The sequence below is a fragment of the Simochromis diagramma genome, unplaced genomic scaffold (assembly GCF_900408965.1).
Source record: "Simochromis diagramma unplaced genomic scaffold, fSimDia1.1 OVJJ01000343.1, whole genome shotgun sequence".
In the NCBI taxonomy this organism is placed as follows: Eukaryota; Metazoa; Chordata; class Actinopteri; order Cichliformes; family Cichlidae; genus Simochromis; species Simochromis diagramma.
In genome coordinates this window covers 2,582,228-2,595,595 of record NW_024386831.1, presented here as the reverse complement: position 1 = coordinate 2,595,595, position 13,368 = coordinate 2,582,228, and the positions used below count along the sequence as shown (strand labels likewise).

General features: G+C 39.2%; 1 protein-coding gene across 3 annotated transcripts in view; it reads left to right on the top strand.

Moving 5' to 3' along the window:
* Nucleotides 1-13,368, top strand: part of LOC120730879 (inactive dipeptidyl peptidase 10-like) — a 138,797-nt gene that overhangs the window by 121,121 nt on the left and 4,308 nt on the right. Inside the window, exons 17-25 of one of the 3 annotated variants that reach the window (XM_040027448.1) lie at nt 1,054-1,101; nt 2,483-2,581; nt 8,281-8,350; nt 8,638-8,832; nt 8,911-8,965; nt 9,070-9,169; nt 9,684-9,742; nt 12,108-12,183; nt 12,470-12,543. In XM_040027448.1, coding sequence (XP_039883382.1) covers nt 1,054-1,101; nt 2,483-2,581; nt 8,281-8,350; nt 8,638-8,832; nt 8,911-8,965; nt 9,070-9,169; nt 9,684-9,742; nt 12,108-12,183; nt 12,470-12,543 — 776 coding nt within the window. Of the gene's footprint in view, nt 1-1,053; nt 1,102-2,479; nt 2,582-8,280; nt 8,351-8,637; nt 8,833-8,910; nt 8,966-9,069; nt 9,170-9,683; nt 9,743-12,107; nt 12,184-12,469; nt 12,544-13,368 lie in introns of all 3 variants that reach the window. The other 2 variants (XM_040027447.1, XM_040027449.1) reach the window with 2 other exon arrangements.

Sequence of the window (13,368 nt, the reverse complement as noted above, 5' to 3'; positions counted from 1 at the left end):
CATGCTGCTCTGCTACACCTCATCTTAGGGTTCCCCAACCTGCCAAATCCTACTTTAATCCCTGGTCATGAGGCTCTATGGATGCATCTGACAACCAGCGTGATTGGCTCACATCTTTCCATTTTGGACCATTGGTTGGATTTTCTAAGGCAGATGCAGGACATCTGTCATCGTTGCATTGCATCTTTAGAATTCTCCCATAGATTTTTGCTCAGCACTCATTGAATGGTTTGTCACTCTACTATACCATTTCTGGAGGGAGTCCATGGAGAAGACAAATAAACCAGTTTCCTGACCAAAGTTATGTTTGATTGAGTGTTCAGTGCACAATCTCTTGTGATAACCTAAATTATGTTTGAATTATCCTTAAGATAATTAAGTTATTATCATGGACTGGGGCAGAGAGCGGACCCAGATGCAGGAGTCAGTAGACAAATTAAACTTAAAATCACAGCTTTTGTTTCGCTGTTAAAGAAGGCAAAGAAAACAAAAGAAAAAACAAATATGGAGCTGCAGGGTAGGAAGTACAAGCCAAACCAGACTGACAGAGACTACGCACAACATGAGGAAGGATGTGACAAAGAACAAAGGGAGACAGCCAATATGTATACAGAAAGATATTAGGCAGAGTGGACACACCTGGAAGTGCAGCTGAACAAAATCTAAGTGACAAGTTGGGTACAGGGGCAAGAGTGGGAAGACATAAGGTAAATAAACATGGAGACATAACTGACTTCCAGAGATACAGAAATAAGACTAGGACAGACTAGACACCAAAAGGAACTAGCAAAAATCCAACTAGACACCAAGAACTAGAAACAGAGATAACAAAACTCATTAGGTTCACAATGCTGGGTCAAAGACCCAGGGACCATGACAGTTATAGGAGTAAAAGAAAATGCCATTGAGGCCTATTTTTATATCTATATCTCATTTGCTATTCTATCATTCTTTCTAGTGTTCACTTTCTTCTTTCTTTCCAATGTCCTTCTAAGGAAAATACAACATTGAGAATAAAACACAGAACTAACTGATATTTAAACATTTCTACAGGACCTGGAATACCCCAAACAACTCTCCACAAACTACATGATATGAACAGTAAGTTTTCCTGCACAGATACACTTAAACAAATCTACTATTTAGACTTTCGCTCATTACATTTATATGGGAGCACAGATTGATTTTTTCCACTGTCAGTACACTTTGCCTGTCTGAAAAGTGCATTAATTGGTCAGCACACATTTGCAGATTAAGTCTGTGAGACTAAGTCATTAAATCATCATTCAGCAGGTTTACGTAAACCTATAAAATGGGCATGAAGATGCAATTAGGTGAAGCGTTAAGTGCTTGAAATTTTGTTGAGTATATATCAGAGGCACTCAGAACAGCCTCTGGGGAATGATCAACTTCTTCCGCTACTACAGACTTCCAGATTGAGAGTTGGTATTATCATTTCACATTTTTATGTAGTGGAACATTTGTCCAAAGTGCACTGTTCAAAGTGCACAGAAATTAATACAACTTATTAAATTACTTGGACCTCAAAGTGTGAATGAATCATGTATTTCTGCTTCAGGACAATCACTCCAACTGTCATTGTGATGTCATAGCTTTGCGACTTCGAAAAAGACTCAGTACTAAACAGAATCTTAGAAACTGTAGAAAATTAATGTCAAACAGATTTATCTAAAGTGAGTGTGTCATGAAATGATGTAGATATGCCGTGAAAAGAAGTTGTTATGTATCCTCAGATCCTTAATATTTTTATATAACTTCTGAAAGCCTTTTTACTTTACGTTTTTACCAGATAGCATGAAAGCAAACTTCAACTACTGACTCAAATACGAACACAGGCAGATTAAGAAATATTCAATAATGTATGCTGACAGTAGAAAGTTCTACATGAAACTGGCAGGATCAATTCAAGAAGCAATAATAAAAAAAAGAGAATCATCTTTTTCCAAGATGTCACAGCTCTAAGACATCACAACAACACGATTGGTCAGTTGCATGTGTGGGGACAACAATCGTATGTTACTTAAGAGTGCTGAATCTGGAATAAAGATGAAATAAAGGTTATTGTAATGTTTAAAACTGTAATTTTGACAGACAGACTCAAGGATTGTCTGTCTGCTGATATTATGTGAAAAATTATTCTTTACTAAGCTGACAGACTGGTCACAATTAGATGTCAGGAAAGAAAATGTGTTTGTTTCAGTGTATTTAGAAACACTGTAAGATTAGATAAACAACAACATTCTTCATCTAAACACATGAAAGGAACCGGAGGACATATTGTTGATTTTCTTGTTCTTGGTATAATTATAAGTGTCAATAAGATTTTAAATGAGGTACTCTTGAAGTGTTCAGTTTCTTTTCCCTAGTAATTAGCAGGCACACACAAGCTTTCTTTAATAGATGTTATATTTGTTGCTTTCTTGTAACTAATAGTAATTCTTCTTGTGCTGTCATCCAGCAGAGCACAAGATTCTGGAAAATAACAGAGAATTAAAAAATGCACTGATAAACAGGACAATACCCAAGTGGGAAAGAAGAACTGTACAAATCAACAACTTTGGTAAGAAACTTTATTCCTCTCTAATGATGTGCAAAAGTTGTGATTTGTAATAACGATTTGTTCAGATTCATCTTTGAGCTTTTGTTTGGTTTTTCATTATCTGTGTATGCATGAGTAGACATTTCTTATCACCACTGCACTCTAACATTTTCTCCCATGACAATTAATGAGTAATAACAACACTTGGAAAAACAAATTTCTTCTTCTGCTCCATCCAAGTTCAGGAAACTCAGTTGTCTGACATTGAAGAAGTAGGGTAACTGTAACTCGTTTCCTTAGAAGCATGTAAAGCAATAACTGAGATAGTTTCCAGCAAATTACATCCCCATGAGCTCAGTAGTCAAGATCTTTTTAGGATAAACACACCAGAGTGAACAGGTGCAGAGCTTTGTTTGGTGATTATGAAACAGCCCTGAAATCATAAGCACAGCCCTATATTGTATCAATTAGAAGGGACGGCTCACCATATGGCTCCCTTTTCTCTAGTCTGTGTTCACTATTAGAGGCAACATGATACATATTTAAGGACTTCTGAGCGGAGTCAGATGGGAATCCTGTCATCGTAAAAAAGCTAAACAGAAATAAAATCACAGGCTTACTTTTCACATGAACCGCTTCCTCTTTCTCAGGGATGTTTTTTTTTTTTAATGCAGAGGTGGGGGGGGGCAAGAATAAGGAAGAATGGGCACAGAAAATCTGAATACCTTATCAAAAATAAACACAATGTAGATTTGGATAAAAAATATTTTCTGTCTCATGTGCTGTCATACAAATGAAATTACCTAAAATATAACTGCACCAGAATTTGAAAACGGATTATATTACTTGTGTCCCCCACCACAAATTACCACCTTATTTAAGTGAAGAGGTTTGTGTACTCTAGTGAGCTATGTTCACGGGGGCAATTTGCCCATGCTAGAGTCTTCCAAGGCAAATTGTTTCTAAGTGAAGAGCCAAACTAAGTGTAATTCAGGAAGAGGTATGGTACAGGAATGGGGGCCCCACAGTGGAGCCAGTCCCAGGGGAGGAGCTCAAGCTGGTGGTTGGGCCTTAGCCCATGGGGCCAGGCTCAGCCCATATGAGCCACAAGGGCCAGCCTTCTTGTGGCCCTACTACCTGAAGGAGGTGCCAGAATGCTGTACAATACTTCCCACCCACAATGTATATATACTGTATATAGTGGAAGTTGAACTGATGGCATAGCTTCCCACTGGAAGGAATAGTTCTAGGATCCCCTCAAGCCCACCAATATGCCTGTCTGTAGTGGAGCCAGTCTGAGGGTGATTGTTCTCCACTTCAAGAATTTGAGTGAGTTGAGGTAGTTTGGAAATCAGACAGGGATGTCTCTTTGATCCCTCCAAGGTCAGGTGTTCCACACATGCTCCAATGTGAGGAGGCCCGAAATGCTTGGAATTTTTTGGCTTGGGAATTCTATTGATGAATTGATGGATAACTGGCCTGCAAAGTGGCAAAAGAAGAATTTATTCGTTATTTACATAAAAGTTCCGATTCTTATGAGTATTTTTGGCAATTCCTTGCCATCAAAATATTCCTAACTCTCTATTTTTGTGATTGTCTTCTACAAATGTTAACTAAAATGTTCACCACCAGAGGACAATGTATTACCAGACTATCTTAGTTAGACTTGTAGTCAAGACCGCCTAAACCAAGACAATACCAAGACCAGAGGGTATCGAGACCAAGACAAGACCAATACTAAGACCTAGACACACCGAGTCAAGACGAAGACCGAGACAAAAAAAAGTCTTTAAACTGCAGCCAGATGCTGCTTCGTTTATGGGTGTCGGGCATATTTATGTGTTTTTGCGATGCACTCACACAGCCCTCCTCACCGCTGTCTACTGTCTCACTGACTTACAGAGAGCACAGACGCACGTTCCACTTGACTGTCGCGTCTCTCACCCTCTCTGTTTTTCACATAATGATATTATCCTATATCCTCACATGTGACTGGCCACAATATGGAGGGATTGGAGCATAGCTGAGCCACTGTGTGAGAGCTGAGCAGCGAAAGGAAATTAAGTGAGGAGCCGGCTCTCGCTCAATGGGAGTTGATTCTTCTGATTCACTACAAAGCACTCTCTAAGCACGGCTCTTAGAGCTGATGTTTTTGCGCACGACACATTATCGAACGTTACGTTGTGTGTCATGGATACTGTTGACTCCAAATCTCCCAACCACTATGTCGATCTGAGGCAAGTCCAAGACAAGACCGAGGGATCCGAGACCAAGACAAGACCAAGACCACCTTTCATTGTTTATACCGTTACAAAAACAACAACAACAACAACAACAAAACCATCGGCCCGTAAAAACAAAAAATCACCATCGGCCCACTGGGCAAATGCCCTGTATGCCCGATGGCCAGTCCAGCTATGGTCGGTAGGAGGGAAATTTCTTTTGCAGTTCGTCTGAAAAGATGCACTTGCGCTTTGGGGCCCTTTAAACATCATTGTTTCTAAGTGAAGAGCCAAACTAAGTGTAATTCAGGAAGAGGTATGGTACAGGATTGGGGGCCCCACAGTGGAGCCAGTCCCAGGGGAGGAGCTCAAGCTGGTGGTTGGGCCTTAGCCCATGGGGCCAGGCTCAGCCCATATGAGCCACAAGGGCCAGCCTTCTTGTGGCCCTACTACCTGAAGGAGGTGCCAGAATGCTGTACAATACTTCCCACCCACAATGTATATATACTGTATATAGTGGAAGTTGAACTGATGGCATAGCTTCCCACTGGAAGGAATACTTCTAGGATCTCCTCAAGCCCACCAATATGCCTGTCTGTAGTGGAGCCAGTCCACGTAAATGTGGTCTCAAGACCGGTCTCGAGACATCCAACTCTAATCTTAGTGTAGTTGCCCAATCGTGCAGTAGGAACAAAAAAAGTGTACTGTTTTGCCTGAAACTTGTCAAACATGTTAACAGTCTCTGTCAAATTAGAGAATTAGTGATGGATGATACATGACTCGCATCAGTAGCGTTTTTGATACGGGCGACACGGGCGGTTGCCCAGGGCGGCATCGTGGTGGGCATCGGCAAAAAAATACATTTTGCTCGTACTCATGCTACCCCGACGTCAGCCAGCGCATTTTGTGAATGGCATAGGCACTGATCGGCTTTCTATCGCACATTTGCTGGGAGTAAGGGCGCCCTCCATTTGTGAGGTGCGCCTGCTACTTGCGGCACAGGGAGGAGAGGGCGGGGCGGCGGGGGATTCACTGACTGGCTGGAGCAGTATCTAATAACCAACTTGCAAAACAAAACTAAATAAAAACAAACCAACAAACACGAAACACCAGACATTATGACACAGAGTTATAATTTGCACCAATGTTTTTTCAAAATTCTGTATGCGAAAAGTGAGCGCGAGAGCCCTCGGTGCGCCTGCTCGCTGCTGTGCTGAAGTCAAAGTAAACTTTATTGTCATTTCCGCTACATACAGTCGAGTATATAGAGAGACGAGACGACGAGGCTCCAGTTACAGCAGTGCACGTAAACAAACAATAAATATAAGAAGAGTAAGAAAATAAATATACACTTTAGGACCAGGGGTAAAGGGATCAATAACAATTTAAAATTTATAATTTACAGTTTGATAATTTAAAGTCTCACACACAACCTGTCGAAAGGGGAGGAGAGCCCTGCTGCTTCCAAATAGAGCACATTTCATTCATAATGTTGTAAATCCAAGCCCATTATCTCTTCATGTTTTGAATCCTGGGTTGTGCGAAATCCTAGAATGGTAAATGGTAAATGGCCTGCATTTGTATAGCGCTTTACTCAGTCCCTAAGAACCCCAAAGCGCTTTACACTACATTCAGTCATTCACCCATTCACACACACATTCACACACTACATAGAAATACACACTAGACAAAGCGAATCTGTGAACTAACGTATAGGTCTATTAGGTTATGTTGTGGTGATCCTCGGGTTGGGGGGTGGGTGTTCATACTGGAGTGCAAAATTAAAACCAATGGAAGATGGACAAGAAAAGTTAAAAGCCATCAGGTGCTCAGTTTAGAAAAAAAGAGAAAAGAAGAGGAGAGACGAGCCAAAGATACAGGTAAGCAGATGTGTCATTGGATAATGGCAGGTCGTGTATCCTGAAACAATCAGAATCATAATCACAATACTTTATTATTCCCTAAGAAAATGATGTGGGTTACAGTTACTCCAAGAAGAAATGGTAAAAATAGCAACAGTAACAGACTAAACTCCAAACAATACATTATATTAGAGATTTTACACAATTAAGAAATAGCACTAATATATGCAGATCACTCAATTATAGATAGAGGGAGTGTTCACCCGGGGCGCCAAACAGGCTGGGACCGCCACTGACTCGCATCACAACACGGCAAGCATTACCAAATAACGGCTTTTGTCCTCCTAAATTGGGAAGAAATGTGATGTATTTAGCTTCATACTCAGCATTGGCACTCAATCATTTACACTCCAAGAGCTGTTTCCAAAAGTATTACTGAACTCCTGTTTTTCTTCTTTTGCTCTTGTTTTGTTTGCATCCTAGCATGGTTTATTCTATTGGTGCATTATTCTCTTGGTGACGGTGGTGATAAGGGTCAATTATCAGGTGTTTTAGCTGTTGCTTGCTGTCCAATTAACAAGTATAGGTGCCTTCTCTGCCTCCCTGTCATATTTTATCTTCCTCTGATGTTCAATTTAGGATACTACAATGAAGAGCTACACCATCTTGCTTGGGCTGGTTCCTTCTTCCTTCCTTCTGTTTACATATATGTGTAAAATCCATAATAAATATGTCCCCAGACTCGGAACATAATTAGGAAATAAGGGTGATTATAGGAGACCCCTTGTACCCTGCCCACCACCTATTTGACCCACTACCCTCTGGTTGGCGCCTCAGGTCATTCAGTCCCCACACCTCAGGTTTTATAAACAGCTTCTTCCCCTGGGCCATTCGGACTGGTAACAAACACTACCACCCCCACACTACACCTGCCCACCCACTCTACTAATCTGAGCCATGGTCTGAGTAACCCTGTTCACTCAGGCTATTCACACACAGACTCTATTCAAACCAAGTCCTTTGCACTATTTCCAAGCACTTTATTGTCCAGTGTGTGCATTTTGTCTTGTTTTACATATCTTCCTTTAGTTTATATATTTTTCTGCTGTTTGTTATTTATTCCTGCTGTCTTGGCGCTTATATTTTATTTCTGATCGGTTGGCATGGAGCACCCACAATTTTGTTGTACATGTACAATACCAATAAAAGGCTATTCTATTCTATTTTAATCTATTGTATTCTATTTATCAAATTAAACTTTGATGACCTCATCACACATTATGATATTATATAGAAAAAAGAGAAAACTTCCATGCACTGTCCACTTAGGTGACTCAAGTCACACTGTCTTTGATTGTCAACTGAATTAAATGGTACCATTTAAAGGATGTACTAAAGCTAAAACGAATGTAAATCTTTTCAAATACCAGCTTTGTGCTACCTGCCTTGACCTCTAAAGTCTCAGTTCTTCTCCCATTTCTTTTATTAACCAATAAATGATGTGTTGACCTTGCAGCGCACAGAGCTTTGATGTAGTCTGAGGGATAGATGTACATGCATTGCATATAAAAATTCATTCTGAATCTTCACCAAAATCTCCTCTGGACTGAATGCTGAACACTGATTTATTTTGCAGCACTTCGCCTGGAGTTAATCGTCCCGATAGCTTTGGATGAAGCGAAGGAGTACCCACTTTTACTTGTCCTGTACGTAACTTTGTTTTAACAACTTTGAGAATGCCTCATTTTTGGCCTTACTGCTTCAGTTGAAGTGTTAAGAACTGTAGAATGAGTTTATACAGTGACTACAGTGAAGTCCCAACCTAAAGATAGGGACCGCCCTCCTCTCCAGAAGAGTATAAGAGTAATGTTTTAGAGGCCATTGGGTGTTTAAAATATAATGGTTAGTTGTTATTATTTCTTCAGTTTTTGTAGTTTATTTTGCATCCTTTCATGAAAACTTTGGCGCTCTAAACTCTTTTTGCCTTCCAAAGTGACAGCACCCCTGGTGGTCAGGCTGTGAGTGACCGTTTTTCCCTGAGCTGGGACTCTGTTCTGGTCAGTTCCAATGATGTCATTGTGGCCCATCTGGATGGGCGGGGCAGTGGCTGCCAGGGTCAGAGGATCTTACACGAGGTTTTCCAGAGACTGGGAACTGTTGACGTTCACGATCAGCTCACAGCACTCGAGTATGTGTTGGTACAGATAATATTTACATACAAACTATGTACAAAATGACATTTAGTTAATGTTCTTTTAATTCTCAGGCATCTGGTAAAGCTGCCCTATATTGATGCCAACAGAGTTGGAGTTTATGGAAAGGTAACAGCCTCTTTAACTGAAATTAAAACACGCATAAAAATTAGCAGTTTATTTATTTATTTAATTCTTTTCTCACAAAAACATTGTTTTCTATATTTTTTTAGGCATATGGAGGCTTCTTGTCCACACTCCTGGTCCTTTCCCACAGCTCTGTGTTAAGGTGTGGCATTGCTGTCACTCCTATAACAAACTGGAGATTGTATGGTAAGCTTATTCAAGACTTTACAATAACATTGTCACTAGTTATAGTTATGACTTACGAATACCCCGTTAAAGGAAAAATTCAAGTTATGAAGGCACTGAAGGGCAATATTTCTGCCCGTGTTTTGCCCGTGTTACGAAATCCGCTGGCTCTGATTGGCTGAGCCCACAATGCCTACAATGCCCACAATGCCTTCCGAATCATGTGACAACCCCTTTGCTTTCGTACTCGCGCTTAGCTGTTTCACTCGAGTGTTGTTAGCAATTATTAGCCTATAGCCTATCGTTCACTCAAAAGGCGAGATGGGTGCTTCGACTTACGAAAATTTTCGACTTACGAAAGACCCTCGGGAACGAATTAATTTCGTAAGTCGGGGTTCCACTGAGCGGTAAGATTGGTCATTAATGGTCACCATTTGTCCACCATGAAGTGAAGAAGTAATATTAAATTAATCATGTGTTAATTAAAACAACAATGCCATGTCTGTTAACAGTTTTATTCTGGTTTTCGATAAAGGGTCTGCCTTCACTGAGAAATACTTTGGCTTTCCAGCAAGAGAGGACCACAAATACCAGGTACACTTGTATGTTAGTGGTGGGTTTTGGGGTTGTTGGTTTTTTTTTTACATTTTGGCTAAAGATTTTTATTGTGCTATTATGTTCCATATAACATGTTCATATCTAGCTAATAATTCTTATTTATGTCACAACTCTAATACTAAATACAAGAATACTGAATGCAGACACTCACAGATTGATGACGGGATTTAAAACTTTCACATTAACAGCAAATACTTACAGGAAACACTTCAAAGGGGAGAGTTGTTTTTTTTATCCCTTTAATTTTTTTTCCTGTAAGTATTTGTGGTTCAAAAGTGAACAGATGGTGTAGAAGTTACCCAGGTAAGTGGAAGTGATAAATATGTAAAGGGACAAGACTGGGTTTAGTGGTAGGAAACCAAAGATGTTGCAGATGTGGCATAGTGTGAAAAAGCACTGAACAGTGCAAAAATGCACAGTTAGTAACTAACCACATGAAATTAACCCTCATGCAAGTTATCTGTCAGTGCCACAACAGAATTTCTGTAAATCTACTTCTATATTTGCAGCATACAGCCCTCCATCTCTTTCAGAGTTTTCATACAAACTTTCACTCTTTTTGCACTTCATTTTTTTCCCCAGTTATGATCAGTTTCCAAGTTTTTGCCTCTGAGAAGAAAACCCATGCCATGAAGTTACCTCCACCACGATTCTGTGTATCAAAGTATTAATAGTTGATAACAACAGCTGATGGCACATGTTGTTCAGTTTTTGATTGATCAGATCATAGTATATTCTCATTTGTTTTTTAACTTTACATTTAGCAAACACTAAGCACTATCGTGCTGCACCTTTTTATTCAGAGTAGCTACATACAGACCTGGCTGGTATAGTACTGCTAAGGTGGTCATCATTCCTTAACCTCTTTCTGCAGAGAAGTTCTTCAAATCTTTATGTTTGGACACTAATAACTTCATTTATGAAAGCCCTCATTGTTTGATCATTCACTTTGGTTGGACTCCTGTCTCTCTGAACATTTCCGATGTTTCCAAACAGTCAGTGAGGTCACGATGCTCCCTAGAACACTTAAAGTTTCAGTTTCTGTGTTTCCCTTGATCTTTGTCTCAGCACAGTGAGAAGTCTCCAGTGAGTTTCTTGTACTTGCAGGCTTTAGGTTAAGTCCTGCAGTGTATATAATTTATAATCTACAGTGTAAGTCATGGGATCTTAGAAAGGTGTGTCTGTTTTTATAAATTTTGCCTACTAGTTTTAATTTGTCAATCACAATCAAGTTTTCACCACAATTTGCAGCAGCAAAGGGATTACATACTTGCAAGCCATGCTTGCAAAACCTTCATTTTGTTGCCATAATTTAGTGAGTGCACACTGATTGTGGAGAATTAAAAAAATGTATTATCCCTGTGCCTTTTCTGAATTTTTGCTAAAAATAAATGTGTGTTGATTTTTTTTTCTTTTGTGCCGCTGTAGAATTCACTTCAATAACTTTGCATTGTATATATATAACTTTGCATCTATATATATCTATATCTATATATATCTATATCTATATATATCTATATATATCTATATCTCATTGGCAATGTCTGAACCTTATAACAGCTAAAAGTCCTGGTAGTTTCAATCATCTTTCATTTTGCAGTTATTGAGGCCACTGTGCTTCCTAGATCACTCAAAGTTTTAGATATGTTTCTATAGCCGTGCTTTGGTCTATGCTTTGCCACAGTCCAAAGTCCACAGCGAGTTTTTTAGACTTACTGGCTTTATGTTATGTTCTGTCATGCAGTGTGAATTATGGGCTCTAATAAACACAGGTGTATGCGTTTCTAAATTATGCCCAATAAATTTAATGAAAAAACAATCTACATGGATAAATAACACTGCAGGCACTAAAAGAAAAATGTGTTTGTTTTGGTCTGGTCTGGGTTGAACTAGAAAAATCAAAACTGTTGTTTCCGCAGTATTTCTAGCAGATGCAAACAGATTTTAAGATGTCCAAACTGCCTCTCCTCTCACCTTTGCAACTGAAGTTTCTGTTTAAGATCAGCAAAGTACAAAGTTCTGCTGATGGCAGCGCAAAATTAAAACTCATTAATGGAAGCTTTGATCTCTGCTGCTCAGTCACTTGACAGTTTTGTTACTTCAGTACATCCACCCTTGCTTACTGACACTTCCATCTGTGTTTGGTTGCATCTGATAGAAGTTGCTATAAATATTTATGAGTGGGAACTGATGCTGTTTAAAGATGTAGTTTCTTGTCTTCTAACCAAAGTTTTATGCTAATGGCTTCAACATTATGAGCTGTTTTATTAGATTTAAATCTGATATAGTTAAGCTGTGTCTGATTCTGCACTGGGTGGTGACTGTTCACTGTCTCCTGCAGATTTCCAGTCTGCTCAGCAACATCACAGGACCTGCAAGTCCATTGAACTTTCTTATTATCCACGGCACAGCAGATGGTGAGCATGGGAATAGATAAACATGATGAAGCAGATATGTAGCTGTAGAATTAAGTAGGGTTTACTGCCAAATTAACTGTAAATAAGTACATACTGACAATTCTTTTTTGCAAATTTAACATAAAAATGAATGCAAAGGAAAAAAAAACTGTAAGTGTTAGTCTAACTATTGCATTTCTTTTATTTTACTGAATTCCTAACAATGCTCTGCATAATGGGGTGAATGGTTGTTGTGCAAAGTTATTGCATTGTAAATTGTCATTGCAACTCTTTGTTCTCTTGACAGCCAATGTTCATTTCCAGCATTCTGCTGAGTTGGTCAAACTGCTGTCTGCATCAAATGTTAACTACACTCTCCAGGTGACTTCTGCCATCTCCTCTCTGCATGACATTCATTTCAGTTCCCTAACAAGAGCGGACCCATGTGCTGTGTTCGTGAATTTATCAACCAGCCTTCTTATTTTTATTCTCTGAAGGTTGAAAAGTCATTTAACAAAAGCTTCTGCTTTCCCATGTGTCCATATCAGAAAGCAGTGTGGTCAGATATGTGATGGTTTCTTTCTGCTGCACAAGATAATCAGGTCTTGGCAATTAAAGCAATGTTTGTGGACAGCTGCTTGTGTGAGCAGATGCTAGGCAACGTTTATATGAATAATTTTCCAAACAGTCTATTTTGTGTCAACGAGATTTTACAAACTGTGGTTAAAGATAAAAAAAATAATAAAAATACCAGTTTTAAATGTGGCCGGTTTCGCCTTCAAAATCATCTTCTCGTATAAGATGATAATTAGATAATTCAGTAAAAGTCCTGGCATGCCCCCTTGCATTTGTGCCTCTGCAGTGGTTACCGGATCTCCCCCAGTCTGTTAAAACTGTGATCCTTCAGCTTGATTTTCATTTGCATTAGTTGGCTACACAAAACTGCATGTGACATCTTTTGATTCTTTCTCTGTATGAGAAAGTGCTTATTTCAATCTGAAACATTGTCAGAAAAACTAGCCACAGAGACCTATGAAGAATAAAAATAAATAAATAAATCTAATGGCAACACCCATGGTGCTGAAATAAGTTAAGAGCCATTACTATTGAATTTATATAAATGACAATTAATATTATTAATTAGAAAGAAACAACTGCACTACGAGTGCACTGATGTGCAAGCTCCACATTAAAGGTAAATTTAAA